Source organism: Loxodonta africana, chromosome 7 (assembly GCF_030014295.1).
Source record: "Loxodonta africana isolate mLoxAfr1 chromosome 7, mLoxAfr1.hap2, whole genome shotgun sequence".
Lineage (NCBI taxonomy): Eukaryota > Metazoa > Chordata > Mammalia > Proboscidea > Elephantidae > Loxodonta > Loxodonta africana.
The window spans coordinates 126,248,622-126,268,754 of NC_087348.1; the positions used below are offsets into that span (position 1 = coordinate 126,248,622).

The 20,133-nt window shown below is 38.5% G+C and overlaps 1 protein-coding gene across 2 annotated transcripts in view; it reads left to right on the forward strand.

Moving 5' to 3' along the window:
- Positions 1–20,133, forward strand: part of GRIA4 (glutamate ionotropic receptor AMPA type subunit 4) — a 479,243-nt gene that overhangs the window by 377,283 nt on the left and 81,827 nt on the right. For both annotated transcript variants that reach the window (XM_064288864.1, XM_064288863.1), the window contains exon 6: positions 18,080–18,238. In XM_064288864.1, coding sequence (XP_064144934.1) covers positions 18,080–18,238 — 159 coding nt within the window. The remainder of the gene's footprint in view (positions 1–18,079; positions 18,239–20,133) is intronic.

The following is a 20,133-nucleotide window of genomic DNA, read 5'->3' on the forward strand; positions in this document are numbered from 1 at the left end:
ACCTTCAGGATAGCAACAGGATAGAATCAGAGAACAATAGACTGTTATTTTTCAGTTAGACTTTACATGAGATGACTTTCCTGAAGGCTGCCTGTGTGTCTTGCAGCTGTGGGTTAATACTATGAAACAAAGTTTGGCAGAGTGTCTATTTCAGCCACTGCTGAAAGAAAATAACAATGTCATCAATTAGCAACTAATGGAATAGTTGAATCACTGTGGCTTTTAGAAAACATTGAAATTATTTGCCTGCCTATGGGTCGGCCCAGTACTGTGGTAGGAGCAAACCAATGCTCAACTGACATTCTATTAGCTAGAGATTGATGGACAATACTTGGCCCATTTCAAAAACACAGATTTGCTTTCAGATGTCTGGTTTCTTTCTCAGTGAAATGAGAATGTTACTGATGAGCTGTCAAATTAGCCGCCATATAATAGGCATGAAATAAATATTCTATTCAGTGAATTAATTAATAATGGCTGACATTTACTGAATTACAACTAGATGTGCCAGATAACTTTAGGGTTATCTTTTTGATTTTGCATGTGGGAAAATCAAGGCTAGAAATTTAAAGAGGTGGGATTTAAAGACTGGGCTTTTTCTGAATAGCACCACTTCTCTCCTAGAGACACTAAGATAATTAGCAAAATTAAAAACTACTTTGTGTGGGAATATACAGCATAGAGGTTAAAAAAAAAAAAGGGAAACAAGAGGCAGCTTGTTTCATTGGAATCTTGGTTCTACTACATATTTGCTGTGTGACCTTGAATGAGAGGATCTACCTCATCATGTTGTAGTGAGGACTAAAAGTGATATACAGTCTATGTGACATACTTTGAACAGTGCCTGGCACATAATAAGCCCAACATTGATATTTGCATTATTACAGCCCCCTGGGACTGGTGGCATAGTGGTTAAAAGCTCTGCTGCTAACCAAAAGTTTGGCACTTGAAATCTACCAGTAGCTCCTTGGAAACCCTATGGGGCAGTTCAGCTCTGTCCTATAGGGTCACTATGAGACGGAACTGGCTCGACAGCACCTAAAAACACAGCAACTGGAACTGTTGACAACAATTCTGCTTAGTTGCTAATAGACTGGTTTGTTTCTTATTAGACAACAAAGCAATGTAAATGTAATGCCTAGGAAGACAATCTCTTTCCTTATAACAAAACACAGAAGCCTCCAAATCATGGGTGAGAAGTCATCAGAAGTATGGTCAACGCCAAGTCTTCCCCTTCTCTCTCTTAATTCCCTCATTGATTCCTAATATAACCACATGGTTACTGCAGCACATTGTACTTCAACCAAAAATCAACAAAATTTTAAAAAAGGACAAATTACTTTCCCTTAGTTCCTCAGCACAATTGATCATATACCTTCTCCTCACTTATCGACTATCTGGTTACCTCACATTTCTCATTTATGACAGTAGTAAAAAATCTACTGAATATTTTGTCCATTAACTATGTACATCTGGAAGAAATGAACAGTAATGAATGCAGAGATATGAGGCAAGAGTAACACTGGCAAGAGGTGAAGCCAAGATGGCGGAATAGACGGACGATTCCAGCGAGCCCTCTTTACAATAAAGACCAGAAAAAACAAGTGAAACGAGTATATTTATGACAAGCTAGAAGCCCTGAACATCAAACACAAGCTTAGAAAACGAACTGAGGAGCGGGGGCAGGAAGAGACGGTTCAGAAACAGAGAGGAGTTACTGGGCCTGAATTGCGGGGAGCCCTCAGGCACCATTCCCGGGAGAGGCGGTGGCGGGCTGGTACTAGGGTTCGGGCCGCAGTATCCTCAGGGAGAAGCAGCCAGCCACACAGCCTACTCACACCTCCGGAACCAGAGTAGAATGGCACTCTCGGCAAAAGCTAAGTACTTGTGTATATTTTAGCACCCCCTCCCCCGCAGCGCCCAAGCTGGCTTCTGCTGCTGTTGAATCCCGTGAGCCTGAGACAGGCCCGGTTGAGCACCTAGAGCCATCCTCCTGGCCTTGGAGAGGGAATAAATTTGCCAGTTGGGGGAAAAGATAATTTGCCAGCTCCACTAACCGGGGGAGCTCAGGACAGAAGCAGCTCCTCTCCAGGCATAAATGGTCTGTGGACTTTGAGTACCTTTCCCCTCTGCATGTACCTGTTTGGGACTATTTCAGGAGAATAGGCCCTTGTTGGCAGATTCCAACCATTACAGCTGTGCGGCAGCTAAGTGGGTGTTTGATGTTTGACATTGCTTTGCCTATTCAACAGGGTCCTCACCTACCTACATCAGGGGCCTAAGGACTGGTAGCTCCACTCAGGTCACCCAGCCACCCGTGACAGGGGTCTAAGGATAACTGGTACCTCCCAGTCCTTACAACCAAAAACATTGGGTGCCCATGGTCCATCTGCAGAACTCACCCACCTGTACACTCTAGGGAATAGGGACACACTTTCCTCAAAGACATGTGGGGGACGATTCTCATCCCCCTGCCTTGTTCAAACTGTGACCCCCTGCTGCAACCAGATACCAGTACCTACACCAATCACCCCTGCCCCTCTAAGACTGTAGGACAGAGCTCATACTACACACTTGATGATCAGCTACCTGGACACCTGAGCTGAATTCATACAAGAAAATGAATGGACTCCTAAACTGATATACCTGATAACAGCTCTAGCCATCAGGGTACAGAACGTCAGAGTTCCAGAGGCGAAAATGATCAAACTAGCTCACTCAAGCTACCCGACTGAGCATGTAAAAACAAAACAAAGCAAGAAGTTAAAACACAGTAAGCAAACATAAAATAAACTAATACAATAACTTATAGATGGCTCGGAGACAGCAGCCAATATCAAGTCACATAAAGAAACACACCATGATCACCTGAACAAGCTCTCAAAACAAAGAACCCAGGGATCTTCTAGATGAAAGTACCTTCCTGAAATTACCAGAGGCAGAATACTAACAATTAATATACAAAACCCTCAAGACATCAGGAAGGAGATGAAGCAATATGCAGTACAAGTCAAGGCACACACAGATAAAGCAGTTGAAGAAATTTAAAAGATTATTCGGGAACATAATGAAAAATTTAATAAGATGGAAAAATCCATAAACAGACAGCAATCAGAAATTCAGGAGATTAACAATATAATTACAGAAGTAGACAACACAATAGAAAGTCGGAGAGGCAGATCTGAGCAAGTGAAAGGCAGAATTTCTGAACCTGAAGATAAAGCACTTGGCACTCATATATTTGGAGAAAAATCAGATAAAAGAGTTTTAAAAAATGAAGAAACCTTAAGAATCTTGTTGGACTCTATCAAGAGAAATAACCTACGAGTGATTGCAGTACCAGAACACAGAGGGATAACAGAAAATACAGAGAGAATTGTTGAAGATTTGTTGGCAGAAAACTTCCCTGATACCATGAAAGATGAGAAGATGTCTATCCAAGATGCTCATCGAACGCCACATAAGGTAGATGTTAAAAGAAAGTCACCAAGACATATTATGATCAAACTTGCCAAAACCAAAGACAAAGAGAATATTAAGAGCAGCTACGGATAAACAAAAAGTCACCTACAAAGGAGAGCCAATAAGAATAAGCTCGGACTACTCGACAGAAACCCCACAGGCAAGGAGGAAATGGGATGACGTATACAAAAAATTGAAAGAAAAAAATTGCCAGCCAAGAATCATATATCTAGCAAAACTGTCTCTAAGTGAGCTACTTATATCAGGTGGACACTTGAGACTGTGTTGGCATCTCCTGTCTGGAGGGGGGATGGGAGGATAGAGAGAGTTGGAAGCTGGCAAAATTGTCATGAAAGGAGAGACTGGAAAGGCTGACTCATTAGGGGGAGAGCAAGTGGGAGTACAGAGTAAGGTGTATATAAACTTAGATGTGACAGTCTGACTTGATTTGTAAATGTTCACTTGAAGCTCAATAAAAGTTAATTAAAAAAAAAACTGTCTCTAAAATATAAAGGTGAAGTTAGGACATTTCCAGATAAACAGAAGTTTAGGGAATTCGTAAAAAGCAAACCAAAACTGCAAGACATACCAAAGGGAGTTCTTTGGTTAGAAAATCAATAATATCAGGCATCAACCCAAGACTAGAACACTGGGCAGAGCAATCAGAAGTCAACCCAGACAGGGAAATCAAAAAAATAAATCAAGGTAAAAAAAAAAGCTCAAAACAGGGTAACACTGATGTTATTACGTAAAAGAAGACAACATTAAAACAATAAAGAGGAACTAAGAAATATAATCATAGATCTTCCCTACGGAGAGGAAGATAAGGCAATACAAAGAAATAGAGGTTAGGTTTAAATTTAGAAAAATAGGGGTAAATAATAAGGTAACCACAAAGGAGACAAACTATCCTACACATCAAAATAAAATACAAGAAAAAAATAGAGACTCAGCAGAAACAAAATCAACAACAACAAATATGAGGAAAGGACAATACATTAAGATACTATACTCAACACATAAAATTAAGTGGGAAGAAGAAACTGTCAACAACACACAAAAAAAGACATCAAAGTAACAGCACTAAATTCATACCTGTCTGTAATTACGCTGAATGTAAATGAATTAAATGCAACAATAAAGAGACAGACAGTGGCAGAATAAAGGAAAAAACATGATCCCTCTATATGCTGCCTACAAAAGACACACCTTAGACTTAGAGACACAAACAGACTAAAACTCAAAGGATGGAAAAAAATATAGCAAGCAAACAACAATCAAAAAAGAGCAGGAGTGGCAATATTAATTTCTAATAAAATACACTTTAAAGTTAAATCCATCATAGAGAAAAAGGGAGGATAGTATATAATGATTAAAAGGACAATACACCAAGAAGATATAACCATATTAAATATTTATGCACCCAATGACAGGGCTGCAGGATACATAAAACAAACTCTATCAGCATTGAAAAGTGAGACAGACAGCTTCACAGTAACAGTAGGAGACATCAACACACCACTTCAAGTGAAAAACCGGACATCCAGAAAGAAGCTCAATAAAGACATGGAAGATCTAAATGCCACAAGAAACCAACTTGACCTCATAGACATATACAGAACACTCCAACCAACAGCAGCCATGTATACTTTCTTTTCTAGTTCACACAGAACATTCTCTAGAATAGGCCACATATTAGGTCATAAAGCAAGCCTTAGCAGAATCCAAAACATTGAAATATTACAAAGCATCTTCTCTGACCTTAGGCCTTAAAACTGGAAATCAATAACAGGAAAAGCAGGGAAAATAAATCAAACACTTGGAAACTGAACAATACCCTGCTCAAAAAAGACTGGATTACAGAAGACATAAAGGATGGAATAAAGAAATTCATAGAATCCGATGAACGTGAAAACAGTTCCTATCAGAACCTTTGGGACACAGTGAAAGCAATGCTCAGAGGTCAATTTATATGAATAAATGCACACATACAAAAAGAAAGGGCCAAAATCCAGGAATTATCCCTACAACTTGAACAAATAGAGAGAGAAGAAAAAAGAAACCCTCAGACACCAGAAGAACAATTAATAAAAATTAGAGCAGAACTAAATGAAATAGAAAACAGAAAAACAATTGAAAGAATTAACAAGACCAAAAGCTGGTTCTTTGAAAAAATGAACAAAATTCATAAACCATTGGCCAAACTGACAAAATATAAATAGGAGAGGAAGCAACTAACCCAAATAAGACATGAGATGGGCGATATTACAACAGACCCAACTGAAATTAAAAGAATCATATCAGATTACTATGAAAAATTGTGCTCTAACAAATTTGAAAACCTGTAAGAAAGAAGATGAATTCCTACAAACACACTACCTGCCTAAACTAACACAAACAGAGGTAGAACAACTAAATAGACCCATAACAAAAGAAGAGATTGAAAAGGTAACCAAAAAACTCCCAACGAAAAAAAAGCCCTGGCCTGGACAGCTTCACTGCAGATTTCTACCAAACTTTCAGAGAAGAATTAACGCCACTACTACTAAACGTATTTCAGAGCATAGAAAAGGATAGAATACTCCCAAACTCATTCTATGAAGCCACAATATCCCTGTAACAAAACCAGGTAAAGACACCACAAAAATCCTCAACAAAATTCTAGCCAACAGAATTCAACAACATATCAAAAACGTAATTCACCATTACCAAGTGGAATTCATACCAGGGGTGGTTCAACATGAGAAAAACAATTAATGTAATTTTTACCACATAAATAAAACAAAAGACAAGAATCACATGATTTTATCAATTGATGCAGAAAAGGCATTTCACAAAGTTCAACATTCATTCATGATAAAAACTCTCAGCAAAATAGGAATAGAAGCAAAATTTCTCAGCATAATAAAGGGCATTTATACAAAAGCCAATAGCCAACATCATCCTAAATGGAGAGAGCCTGAAAGCATTCCCCTTGAGATCGAGAACCAGATAAGGATGCCCTTTATCACCATTCTTATTCAACATTGTGCTGGAGGCCCTAGCCAGAGTAATTAGGCAAGATAAAGAAATAAAGGGCATCCAGATTAGAAAGGAAGAAGTAAAAGTATCTCTATTTGCAGATGACATGATCTTATACACAGAAAACCCTAAGGAATTCTCAAGAAAACTACTGAAACTAAGAGTTCAGCAGAGTATCAGGATACAAGATAAACATACAAAAATCACTTGGATTCCTCTACACCAACAAAAAGAACATCGAAAAGTAAATCACCAAATCAGTACCATTTACAGTAGCCCCCAAGAAGATAAAATACTTAGGAATAAATCTTACCAGAGATGTAAAAAACTTATACCAAAAAAACTACAAAACGCTTCTGCAAGAAACCAAAAGAGACCTACATAAATGGAAAAACATACCTTGCTCATGGATAGGAAGACTTAACATTATAAAAATGTCTATTCCACCAAGAGTGATCTACAGATTTAATGCATTTCTGATCTAAAATTCCAATGACATTTTTTAATGAGCTGGAGAAACAAATCACCAACTTCGTATGAAAGGGAAAGAGGGTTCTGATAAGTAAGCCCAAGCCCAGTGCCATCGAGTCAATTCCGACTCATAGTGACCCTATAGGACAGAGTAGAACTGCCCCATAGAGTTTCCAAGGAGCACCTGGTGGATTTGAACTGCCCACCCTAGCATTACTGAAAAAGAAGAACAAAGTGGGAGGCCTTACTCTACCTCACTTTAGAACCTATTATACTGCCACAGTAGTCGAAACAGCCTGGTACTGGTACAACAACAGATACATAGACCAATGGGACAGAATCGAGCATCCAGACATAAATCTGTCTGCATATGAGCAGTTGATATTTGGCAAAGGCCCCAAAACAGTTAAATGGATAAAAGACAGTCTTTTTAACAAACGGTGCTGGCATAATTGGATATCCACCTGGAAAAAAATGAAACAAGACCCATACCTCACTCCATGCACAAAAACGAGCTCAAAATGGTTCAAAGACCTAAATATAAAATCTGAAACAATAAAGATCATAGAAGAAAAAGTAGGGACAATGTTAGGAGCCCTAATATGTGGCATAAACAGTATACAAAACATTACTAACAGTGCAGAAGAAAAACTAGATAACTGGGAGCTCCTAAAAATCAAAAACCTATGCTCATCCAAAGACTTCACCAAAAGAGTAAAAAGATTACCTACAGACTGGGAAAAAGGTTTTGGCTATGACATTTCCGATCAACGCCTGATCTCTAAAACCTACATGATACTGCAAAAACTCAACTACAAAAAGACAAATAACCCAATTAAAAAATGCTCAAAAGATATGAACAGACACATCACTAAAGAAGACATTCAGGTAGCTAACGGATACGTGAGGAAATGCTCACGATCATTAGCCATTAGAGAAGTACAAATCAAAACTACAATGAGTTTCCATCTCACTCCAACACAGCTGGCATTAATACAAAAAACACAAGATAATAAACGTTGTAGAGGCTGTGGAGAGATTGGAACACTTAAACACTGCTGGTGGGAATGTAAAATGGTACAACCACTTTAGAAATCTATTTGGTGCTTCCTTAAAAAGCTACAAATAGAACTACCATATGATTCAGCAATCCCACTCCTTGCAATATATCCTAAAGAAATAAGAGCCTTTACACAAACAGATATATGCACACCCATGTTTATCGCAGCAGTGTTTACAATAGCAAAAAGATGGATGCAACCAAGGTGTCCATCAACGGATGAATGGATAAATAAATTATGGTATATTCAAAGGATGGAATACTATGCGTCACCAAAGAACCATGATCAATCTGTGAAACATCTCATAACATGGAGGAACCTGGAAGGCATTATGCTGAGTGAAATTAGTCAATTGCAAAAGGACAAATATTGTATAAGACCACTATTATAAGAACTCGAGAAATAGTTTATAAACAGAGAAGAAAATATTCTTTGGTGGTTATGACAGGGGGAGGGAGAGAGGGCGGGACGAGTATTCACTAATTAGATAGTAGATAAGAACTACTTTAGGTGACCACAAGGACAACACACAATACAGGGGAGGTCAGCACAACTGGACTGAAACAAAAGCAGTTTCCTGAATAAACTGAATGCTTCAAAGGCTAGTGTAGCAGGGGCAGGGGTTTGAGGACCGTAGTTTCAGAGGACATCTAAGTCAATTGGCATAATGAAATCTAGTAAGAAAACATTCTGCATCCCACTTCGGAGAGTGGTGTCTGGGGTCTTAAACACTAGCAAGCGGCCGTCTAAGATGCATCAATTGGTCTCAACCTACCTGGATCAAAGGAGAATGAAGAACACCAAAGATACAAGGTCATTATGAGCCCACGAGACAGAAAGAGCCACATGAACCAGAGACTGCATCAGCCTGAGACCAGAAGAACTAAATGGTGCCTGGCTACAACCGATGACTATCCTGACAGAGAACACAACAGAAAACCCCTGAGGGAGCAGGAAAGCAGTGGGATGCAGACCCCAAATTCTCGTAAAAAGGCCAGACTTAATGGTCTGACCGAGACTAGAAGGACCCTAGTGGTCATGGCCCCCAGACCTTCTGTTGGCCTAGGACAGGAACCATTCCCAGAAGCCAATTCTTCAGACAGGGATTGGACTGGACAATGGGTTGGAGAGGGATGCTGGTGAGGAGTGAGCTTCTTGGATCTGGTGGACACTTGCGACTATGTTGGCATCTCCTGCCTGGAGGGGAGATGAGAGGGTAGAGGGGGTTAGAAGCTGGCGAAATGGACACAAAAGAGAGAGTGGAGGGAGGAGGCAGGCTGTCTCATTAGGGGGAGAGTAATTGGGAGTGTGTAGCAAGGTGTGTATATAAGTTTTTGTGTGAGAGACTGACTTGATTTGTAAACTTTCACTTAAAGCACAATAAAAACTTTTTAAAAATTAGAAATAGGAAATGGTGATGGTTGAACAACATATGAGCATTATTAATGTCACTGAATTGTGCAGGTGAAGAATGTTGAAATGGCAAATATTTGTTAAATATATACCTGCCACAATTGAAAAAAAAGGGGGGGATATGAGTAGCTACCAGAGAGTTTCTAGACAAGAAAGAAACAGGATTATATCTGAATTTTAGAAGGTATTTTGTCTCTGCAAATATCTATGTCTAGGGGAGAAGCCTAGCTGCCTTGAGGTAGGAGCAGGGTTTTATGAGAGAGAGAACAGCGGGGACTGAACCCAGGCAGGTGCTGATGATGGCCCCTAAGAAATGTTAAAAGGTCGGTCTTAGTAATGATGACTGTGTTTGACTTGCCACGTTGGTCAGCCTGATAATGTCCTGTGGAACAAACAAATAAATCACTGAATACCTTTGCCCTGACAAAAAAAAAAAGAGTAACACTGGCTTTGAAGCTTAAGGAGTTATATGTCAAATGGCTGGGCCATGATCCTCAGTGATTTGGCAGTTATGTAATGATGTAATTTGGCAGTCATGTAATGAAGTAGTCATCCTCCATTTTGTGATCTGATGGGGCCATCCTCCATTTTCACGTAACGACCTGGTCTTTGGAATCTAAGCATGTCGGTAAGTGAGAAGAGGGTGTATTTACATTTTCAAAAGAAACTTTACTACTTAATGAAAAGAAAAAGAAAATAATTATGGATGCCACAAACATATATTTTTATATGTTTTTATTTATATATATATATTTTTATGAGTGTGTATTATAGTTTGGAAACCCTGGTGGTGTAGTGGTTAAGTGCTACGGCTGCTAACCAAAAGGTTGGCAGTTCGAATCCGCCAGGCGCTCCTTGGAAATTCTGTGGGGCAGTTCTACTCTGTCCTATAGGGTCGCTATGAGTCAGAATCAACTCGACAGCAGTGGGTTTGGTTTTTTTTTATTATGGTTTACTTTTCTGTGAGCCAGTACATTAGGATTTGTTAATTCATTTCCTTAATGCGCTTTTGCCCCCTTCTTTTTTTTTTTAATTGTTCTTTAGGTGAAAGTTTACAGTGCAAATTAGTTTCTCATTCAAAAATTTATACACAAATTATTTTGGACATTGGTTGCAATCCCCACAAAGTGTCAGCACTATCTCCCTTCCCCTTTACATCCCAAGCTCGTTCACCAATATTCTTGTCCCTTCTTACCTTCTTGTCTTTGCTTTTGGGCAGGTGTTGCCCACTTGGTCTCAAATACTAAATTGAACTAAGAAGCACATTCCTCACCTGTGTCATTGTTTTATAGGCCTGTCTAATCTTTGGCTGAAAGGTAGACTTAAGGGAGTAGCTACAGTTCTGTGTTAGCAGGGTGTTCGGGGGCCATAGTCTCAGGGGTTCCTCCAGTCTCTGTCAGACTAGTAAGTCTGGTCTTTTTTTGTGTGTGTGAATTTGAAATTTGTTATACATTTTTCTCCCACTCTGTCCAGGACCCTCTGTTGTGATCACTGTCAGAACAGTCAGTGGTGGTAGCCAGGCACTATCTAGTTCTGAGCTCAGGCTGGTGGAGGCTGTGGCTGAAGTGGTCCCTTAGTCCCTTGGACTAATATTTTCCTTGTGTCTTTGATTTTCTTCATTCTGCCTTGCTCCAGAAAGGATAAGAACAATAGATGTATCCAAGATGGCTGCTCAAAAACTTTTAAGACCCCAGATGCTACTCACCAAAGTAGGATGTAGAACATTTTCTTTATGAATTATGTTATGCCAATTGACCTGGACGTACCCTGATACCATGGTCCCCCACCCTCAGCCCCAGTAACTCTGTCCCTCAGGATGTTTGGATGTGTCAAGGAGGCTTCTATGACTTTGTCTTGGTCAGGTTGTGCTGACTTCCCCAATACTGTGTGTTGTCTTTCCTGTCTGCAAAATTAACCCTTGTCTGTTAGTGATTTCCCCTCCTCAGCTTTCCCCTCCCTAGTAACCACCAAAGATTGTTTTCTTCTGTGTGTAAACCTTTTCTTGAGTTTTTATAACAGTGGCCTCATAAAATATTTGTGCTTTTGTGACTGACTTATTTTACTCGTCATAATGCCCTCCAGATTCATCCATGTTGTGAGCTGTTTCATGGATTCATCATAGGTCTTTATTATTGTGTAGTATTCCATTGTGCGTGCGTACCATAATTTATCCATTCATTTGTTGATGGGCACTTAGATTTTCCTATCTTTTTGCTATTGTGAATAATGCTTTTACGAACAAAGATGTGCATACATCTATTCATGTGGTAGCTGTTATTTCTCTAGGATACGTTCCTAGGCATGGGATAGCTGGATCATACGGAATTTCTATTTCTAGCTTTTTAAGGAGGCACCATAATGTTTTCCATTGGAGTTGTACATTTTACATTCTCACCATCAATGCATAAGAGTTACAATCTCCTGACAACATCTCCAACATTTGTTATTTTCTGTTTTTTTTTTTTTAATTTGAGCCAGTAATGTTAGGATGAGATGATATCTCCTTGTAGTTTTGATTTTCATTTCTCTAATCGTTAATGACTGTGAGCATTTCCTCAAGTGTCTGTTAGCCACCTGAATGTCTTCTTTGGTGGAGTGTCTGTGCATATACTTTGTCCATTTTTTAATTGGATTATTTCCTTTTGGGGGGGGTCAGGTGTTGAAGATTTATTCCTAAGGTTTTTTTTTGTGTGTTTTGTTTTGTTTTTTAAGGGGCTATTATCTTTTTGTAGTTCTCTTTGTTGGTGTATAAGAATCTAACTGATTTTTTGTGTTGATCTTATGCTGCTACTCTGCTGACTCTATTAGTTCCAGTAGTTTTCTTGTGGAATCTTTGGTGTTCTCCATGTGTAGTATCATATCATCTGTGCATAGGAATAGTTATGCTTTTTCCTTTCCAACGTGGATATCCTTTATTTCTTTTTCTTGCCTTATTGCTTTAGCTAGGACTTCCAGCACAATGTTAAAAAGGAGTGGTGAGAAATGACATCTTTGTCTTGTTCCCGTTCTCAGGGGGAATGTTTTCAGCCTCTCTCCATTGAAAATGATGTTGGCTGTTGGTTTTGTATAGATGCCCTTTATTATGTTGAGGAATTTCTCTTCTACTTCTGTTTTAATGACAGTTTTATCAGGAATGGGTGTTGGATTTTATCAAATGCCTTCATCAATTGAAATTATGTGATTCTTTTGTTTTATTTTTGTGGTGGGTTAAATCAATTGATTTTCTAATGTTGAACCATTCTTGCGTACCTGGTATGAATCCCATTTGGTCATGGTGTATTGTTTTCTTGATATGATGCTGGATTCTATTGGCAAGAATTTCATTGAGAATTTATGTGTCTATATTAAGGAGAGATATTGGTACATAATTTTCTTTTTTTGTGATGTCTTTGCCTGGCTTTTAGTATCAGGATTACACTGGCTTCATAGAATAATTTCGGGAGTATTCCTTCCTTTTCTATGTTCTGAAATGGTTTGAGTAGTACAAGGGTGAACTCTTCTCTGAATGTTTGCTAGAATTCTCCCGTGAAGCTGTCCAGGCCAGGGCTGTTTTTTTTTGTTGTTGGGAGTATTTTTTTTTATTACCTCTTCAACCTTTTCTCTTGTTATGGGTCTGTTCAGATTTTCTATCTCAGCTTGTGTTTGTTTAGGTAGGTAGTGTGCTTCTAGAAATTTGACCACTTCCTCTCGGTTCTCAAATTTGTCAGTACAGTTTTTCATAGTATTCTGATTCTTTTTATTTCAGTTGGGTCTGTTGTAATGTCCCCCATTTCATTTCTATTGTTTTTCTGTTCTATATTGCATTTATTTCGGCTCTAATTTTTATTATTTCCTCTGTCTAGTTGCTGTGGACTTCTTTTGCTGTTCTCTTTCTATTTGCTCAAGATGTAGAGCTAACGTTTTGATTTTGGGCAGTCCTTTTTTGATATGTGGGTTTATTGCTATAAATTGAACTCTGAGCACTGCCTTTGCTATGTACCAAATGTTTTGGTATGATGTGTTTTCATTCTCAATTGACTCTAGGAATCTTTTATTCCGTCTTTTATTTCTTGTTTTACCCAGTTGTTTTTAAGCAAGGTGTTATTCAGTTTCCATGTATTTTTTTTTTTCTTTGCTCTCCATGTTATTGATTTCTACTTTTATGGCATTGTGATAAGAGTGATGGATTTGTATTATTACAATGTTTTGAATTTTATTAAGGGTTGCTTTGTAGCCCAAAATGTGCTCTATTTAGGAGAACATTGCATGTGCATTGGAAAAGATTATATACTTTGCTGCTGTTGGATAGCATACTCTATATATGTCCATGAGGTCAAATTGGCTGATTGTGGCCTTTAGATCTTCTGTATCTTTGTTGAGTTTCTTTCTAGATATTCTGTCCTTTACCGAGAGTGCTGTGTTGAACTCTCCGACTATTATTGTGGAACTGTCTATTTCTCTTTTCAGTGCCATTAAAGTTTGTTTTGTGTATTTTGGAGCCCTGTCATTCAGTGTGTAGATATTTATTAAGGTTTATGTCTTCTTGGTGAACTGTCCCTTTAATCATTATATAATATCTTTCCTTGTCTTTTATGGTGGGTTTTGACTTACAGTTTATTTTATCTGAGGTTAGTATTGCCATTCCTATTCTTTTTTGGTTCCTGTTTGCACGATACATTTTCTTTTTTCCATCCTTTGATTTTTAATATAGTTATGTCTTTGTTTCTAAGGTGTGTGTGTATCTGGTACAGAACATCTTAATAAGCCTTTTTTTGTTTTTAATCCATTCTGTCACTCCCTGTCTCTGTCTTAGTCATCTAATGCTGCTATAACAGAAATACCACAAGTGGATGGCTTTAACAAAGAGAAGTTTACTTTCTCACAGTACAGTAGACTAAAAGTCCAAATTCAAGTGTCAGCTCCAGGGGAAGGCTTTCTCTGTGTCAGCTCTGGAGGACGGTCCTTGTCCTCAGTCTTTCCATGGTCAAGGAGCTTCGCAGGCACAGGGACCCGAGGTCCAAAGGACGTGCTCTACTCCTGGTGCTGCTTTCTTGGTGGTGTGAGGTCCCCAACTCTCTGGTTGCGTCTCTTTCCTTTTATCTCTTGAGAGATAAAAGGTGGTGCAGGCCACACCCCAGGGAAACTCTCTTTACCTTGGATCAGGGAGGTGACCTGAGTAAGGGTGGTGTTACAATCCCACCCTAATCCTCTCAAGATAAAATTACAATCACAAAATGGAGGACAACCACACAATACTGGGAATCATGGCCTAACCAAGTTGATACACACATTCTGGGGGAGGACATAATTCAATCCATGACAGTCTCTTTACGGGTGCATTTAAGCCATTTACATTCAGTGTGATTATCAATAAGTATGAGTTTATAGCTGTCATATTGTCATGCTTTTTTTCCTTTTTTGTGGTGCTGGCATTTTCTTTGTTCCTCTTACTTTCCTGTGCTCAGTTCCTTTTGTTTGTGGATTTTCTTTTCATTTCTTTTTGCTATTATAGATTTTGTGTTTACTGAGTCTTTATGTTTTTCTTCTTTTTTATTTTGATGAGTAGGTTTGTTAACTCTCTTTGTGGTCACCTTGAAACTTACCCTTGTCTTCCTAAGTTTGAACCAGTCTTTTATTATTTGATGTCACTTTGATTTCCTTTCCATCTGAAATTTCTGTACCTACACCATTTATTCCCCATTTTATTGTTTTGACATTGTCATCATTTACAGATTGATGTCTTTTTTTTTTTTTTTTCCATGTTTTAAGTCTTCTAGCTTTGTTTTATTATTGAGAGTTCTTTGCCTAGGTTGGTATCTGGCTGATACTATCCTGTGTCCTAGACTCTGGTTGCTGTCTGATGTTGTTGGTTTCTAACCAAAGGACTCCTTTTAATATTTCTTGTAAGTTTGGTTTGGCTTTCAGTAATTCCCTTAATTTCTTTTTGTCTGGAAATATCCTAATTTCATCATCATATTTGAGAGAAAGTTTTACAGGGTAAATTGGTTGGCAATTTTTTTCTTTCAAGGTTTTTTATATGTCAGCCCATTGCCTTTTTGCCTGAATAGTTTCTGACAAGGAATCTTACTGTTTCCCCTTTGTAAGTGACTTTTCATTTTTGCCAAGCTGCTCTTAGGGTTTTTTCTTTGTCTTTGTTTTTTGAAAATGTGATTGTGATCTCTCTTGGTGACGTTCTTTTGGGCCTTATCTTATGTGGGGTTCATTGAACTTCTTGGATGCTCAGCTTTTCATCTTTCATGATATTTGGAAAGTTTTGTGCCAACAAGTCTTTCACAATCTTCTCTGTTTTCCATTTTCTTCCCTTGTTCTGGAACCAAGATCATGCACATATTGTTGCTTTTGATTGTGTTTCATGTAAGTCTTAGGTTTTCTTCATTTTTCTTCATTATTTTCTGATTTTTCCTCAACAAAGTGGCATTCATGGATTTGTCTTCAATCTCATCAGTCCTGTCTTACATTGTTTCAAATTTATTCCTAAAACCTTCTATTAAGTTGCCCATTTCTGACATTTAGTTGTTTATCCTTTGGATTTCTAGTTGTTGTTTTTGTATGATTTCTAATTATTTCCTTATTTTAATCTTTTGTTCTTGTATTATTTTCCTGAATTCTTCTATTGTTTTATCTGTGTTTTCCTCAATTTTGGCTATGTTTTCATAGGTTTTGTCTGTGTTTTCTATTATTTTGTCTATTTTTCCTTGATTTTCTCTGTGTTTCCTTGACCTCTTTCCTAATCTGTTGGAGAATCATAAATATTAGTCTTTTGAATTCCATATCAGCTAGTTCCAAAGTCTTTTCTTCTACTGGAAGGTTACCTGATTGATCACTTGCTGGAGTCATCTTGTCCTACTTTTTTTTATGTTTTGATATTGTCTGCTGTCTCTGAGACATTAAGATACCATTTTCCTTATTTACTGATTATATGTCAGTTTGTTTCATCCAGCTTTTTTGTTTTGTTTTGATGTCAGGGCAGGCACATCGGACGTGCTTGGCTGTTTGCTCATCTCTGGGCACAATAGTTCTTACCACCTTGTCCAGGTGAGCAGGGTAGTAGCAGGCAGGATACTTTGCTGTAAACTGATTTGGCAAATGGCTGAGGGTGGATTTGGCAGATGTCTTATGCCTCCTGCTGTTGGTCCAGCAGTGTGGGAGTGTTCACAGCTCCTGGCCACATGGGCATGGGTGTTGGCAAGGGCTTGCTTCCCACAGTTCCACACCTGGTCCAGTGGAAGGAGGGGGGGTAATGCTAGCCCAGTGCTCAGCAGGCCTGAGCACTGGGGGTACTCCAGCCAAGCAGTGTGGCAGAGGCTGGTGGGAAGGGAGATAGGTGGCTACAGGGCTAGGTGGGATGGAGAAAGAAAAGGAAAAAGAAAATAAATAACAGTAAATGACTGTGTAGTGGGGGCCAGCAGGTGGGGGCAGGGTATACCTGTGGTAGCAGCAGCTGGAGTACCAGTGGTGTTGTATCCATGGTAGCAAGGCAGAAGCCAGTAGGAAGGGGGGAGGAAGCATGTGGGGCTGTATGGGAGGGAGAAAGAAAAGGAAAAAAGAGAAAAGCATGTTTCTCTGGTTATCGGGTCTTCTGTCTCCTCTTGGGAGCTCCACAAAGTTGCCTTCCAATACTGTCTGTCCAGGGTCATTGCTAGCTGTGTTTCAAGGTGGCCATACTGTGCTGTGTTATTTGGCAGGGGACCTCCACTCTATATCTCTTCTTGTTCTCTGTTTTCCATCAGTTTTTTCTTCAACTCGGTGTTTGATCTAGTCCTGTATCCCTTCATTTGATACTCAGGTTTCTGGGATTGACGTTTGTATCATTTTTACTTAGTTTTTGGGTCTTTGCCACAGAGGGACATCATGATGCGTCTTTCTTTTGCCTTTTTCTTGGAAACGTTTATTTTATACTTTGCATTCTGTATGAGGCAAAAGGCATCCATTCAGTGGCAAAAGGGAGCCCATACAAAACAAACTAGAGATGGATAGACAGAAAGAAAGATAGATAATTAATATGTTTCTGGAATTTTCGAAACCCAGATAACCCAGAAATTATGCCCTTTCCTCTCAGCTCCCTGACTCCACCTGGTGGACACCACCTTTTTTCCTCCCATATACAAGTCACTGAATGGTTTACCTTGCTCTCTTCTTCTACCGTTTTGCAAAAGTATAAGGGTTGTAGCAACTGATGTAATGAAAGCTTTTGCCCTTTCTGGCTCAAATTACCAGCTCTGTTACTGCCTTTAGATCACTTTGTACTTAAGCTGAAACCCTGAAAATGATCTTACCCATCATAGACTCAAAGTATAATAATACCTTGGCATTGCCTTCATATAATATGCGTTTCTACATACCTATAAAAAAAAAAACCAGAGGGCAATTATGTCCTCAGCAGGAGACTTTTTGATGCTCTCCTACTGAGAACTACTTGTGAAATTGAATTGAACTGCACTGAAAACATTTACATCCTTTTTCAAGTATTGGATTTTGAATGACAGAATTTAATAGCTCAATTGGCGTAATAGAATTTTCCTCTTCCTAGCCATTGCTTTATTAGAAATTGATTTGGAAGTCCATATTGGTTATTAATTAATGGTACCATTAAAGAACTGAAGCGTATATAATGAACTGGACTTAACAAACTGTCATATTGATTTTTTTAGGGATTCAAGGATATTTCGCTTGAGAGATTTATACATGGTGGAGCCAATGTTACAGGTTTCCAATTAGTAGATTTTAACACGCCTATGGTAACCAAACTAATGGATCGCTGGAAGAAACTAGATCAGAGAGAGTATCCAGGATCTGAGACTCCACCAAAGGTATTTGTTTTTTTTTATTTTACGTGCTGTTATTTTCTATTTAAGGTAGAGGTGTGTTATGCAGTTCTTCCCGTCAGATACTAGCGTGGCATGGGAAAGAATAATTTTATCGCTATCATTGTACTGCGTAAGCACTTAGTAATTTCTAAATTTCTCTGTTTAAGAGTAGAATTGTTAACAATTAGTTCGAGTAATTTACTATTATTATTATTTTCCATATGAATTCCCTTGAAGAAATTGCATGCTCTTTTAGTTTGTTGTTGTTGTTGTTTTAAACTCAGTATTTCAAATGTGAAAATCGTAGATAACTTTTCCATTGAGACAATAATTATATTTGCAAAGTGATTTGTAAGTAGGTAAATTGGGAAATTGGTAGGAAAGCAAACTGTGCCAGCTTCTGCAAAACATATTTTTCAAATTAACAGTACAAGATCAGGTTGCTTAATTTTTCTGACAGACATTGTAGAAGAGTAGAACTGCCCCATAGAATTTCCAAGGAGTGCCTGGCAGATTTGAACTGCCAGCCTCTGGGTTAGCAGCCATAGCACTTAACCACTACGCCACCAGGGTTTTATTTGGTTTTTCATGCTATTAGTATGTGCAAAGGAAGGTAGGTAAGTTTCTGAAAATAAGATGACTTTCTTAGGCATTATGTAAATAATGGCATAATGTTTCTTAATCCCAGCTTAGTGATTTTCTGATCTATTATATAATAATAAATCATCGTTAACAAACATTTGCTGACCTTTCATTGGCAGTGTATTACAGTAAGAAGTTTTCAAAGGATAATTTGAAAACACAAGCCTAATAAAACTGATTAGGGGTAGAGAGTCTTAGGTCTTCCATTTCCTGAGTATAAAACTTTTCTTAATGGCTGTATCAGTTTCTCCTCTGTAATATGGGAATTGGGCTGGTCATACCACCTTCACTCTCCTATAGAATCATGGAATTTCAGAGCACAACATATATTGAATGTTCATTATGCATCTAGCAGTATAGTTCAACCCCCTGATTTTATAAATTAATATATGTAAGATATTAATTGACTGACCCCGAGTCAGGGGCCAGGTTCATGAAATGCCCAGGATAAAAACTTAGGCTCCCTAAGTCTTAGACAAGTACATTTTCCATTATATTGCTCCACTTCCCAAGCTTAGATAATATAAATGAAGCTTATTAAAAAGCCAAATTTCCAAAATGCAAATTATCTTCAGGATTAAAAGAAGCTTTTTAGGCTGTCTTTTGTCTCTAAGCAGGTCCAAAGATAAATCATCCCGAAAACTGAATTCTACCAAGCATTAACATCCAACGAGAGGATCGTAAACCTGTTTTGGAACCCATTTCGAATCTGAGCAGTTGGCTGTACAGCATGTTCTCATTCTGTGGGCAATGTATGCAGAGACTTCTTTGCCCTTTCTCTTCCCCCTGATAGACAATCTCATTTCCTCCTTCCTCATGCCTCCAATATGTTAGCGTCTCTTCTGTGAACCATCTCTTTAACATCTTGTTATTCTTTTAGCTTTAGTATCTAAAATGGGCTTCAACCTTCCTGGCAGTGTTTCATAGCTCTACGGGATTATCTTTCATTTTAGATCCTAACATGCAGTCAGAGTTTTGCCCCAGTGATCCTCCCATTCAGATACATCCATGTAATGAGTCCTCTCCTTTTATGCCTTTAACCCATCCCAATGTCTCCTATTTTATAACCTCCAAATAGACTTGTCTAGGTCACAGCTTTGGGCACATTGTTATATTCTCTCTGGTATTATTTTATTGAATCATTTATGTAAATCTCATCTCCCAAGCAACAGTAAATACCCTGAATGAAAAAAAAATACATATAGATAACTCTTTCGCGTCTTTCACAGCTCTTATCATGATGTTAGACACTCAGT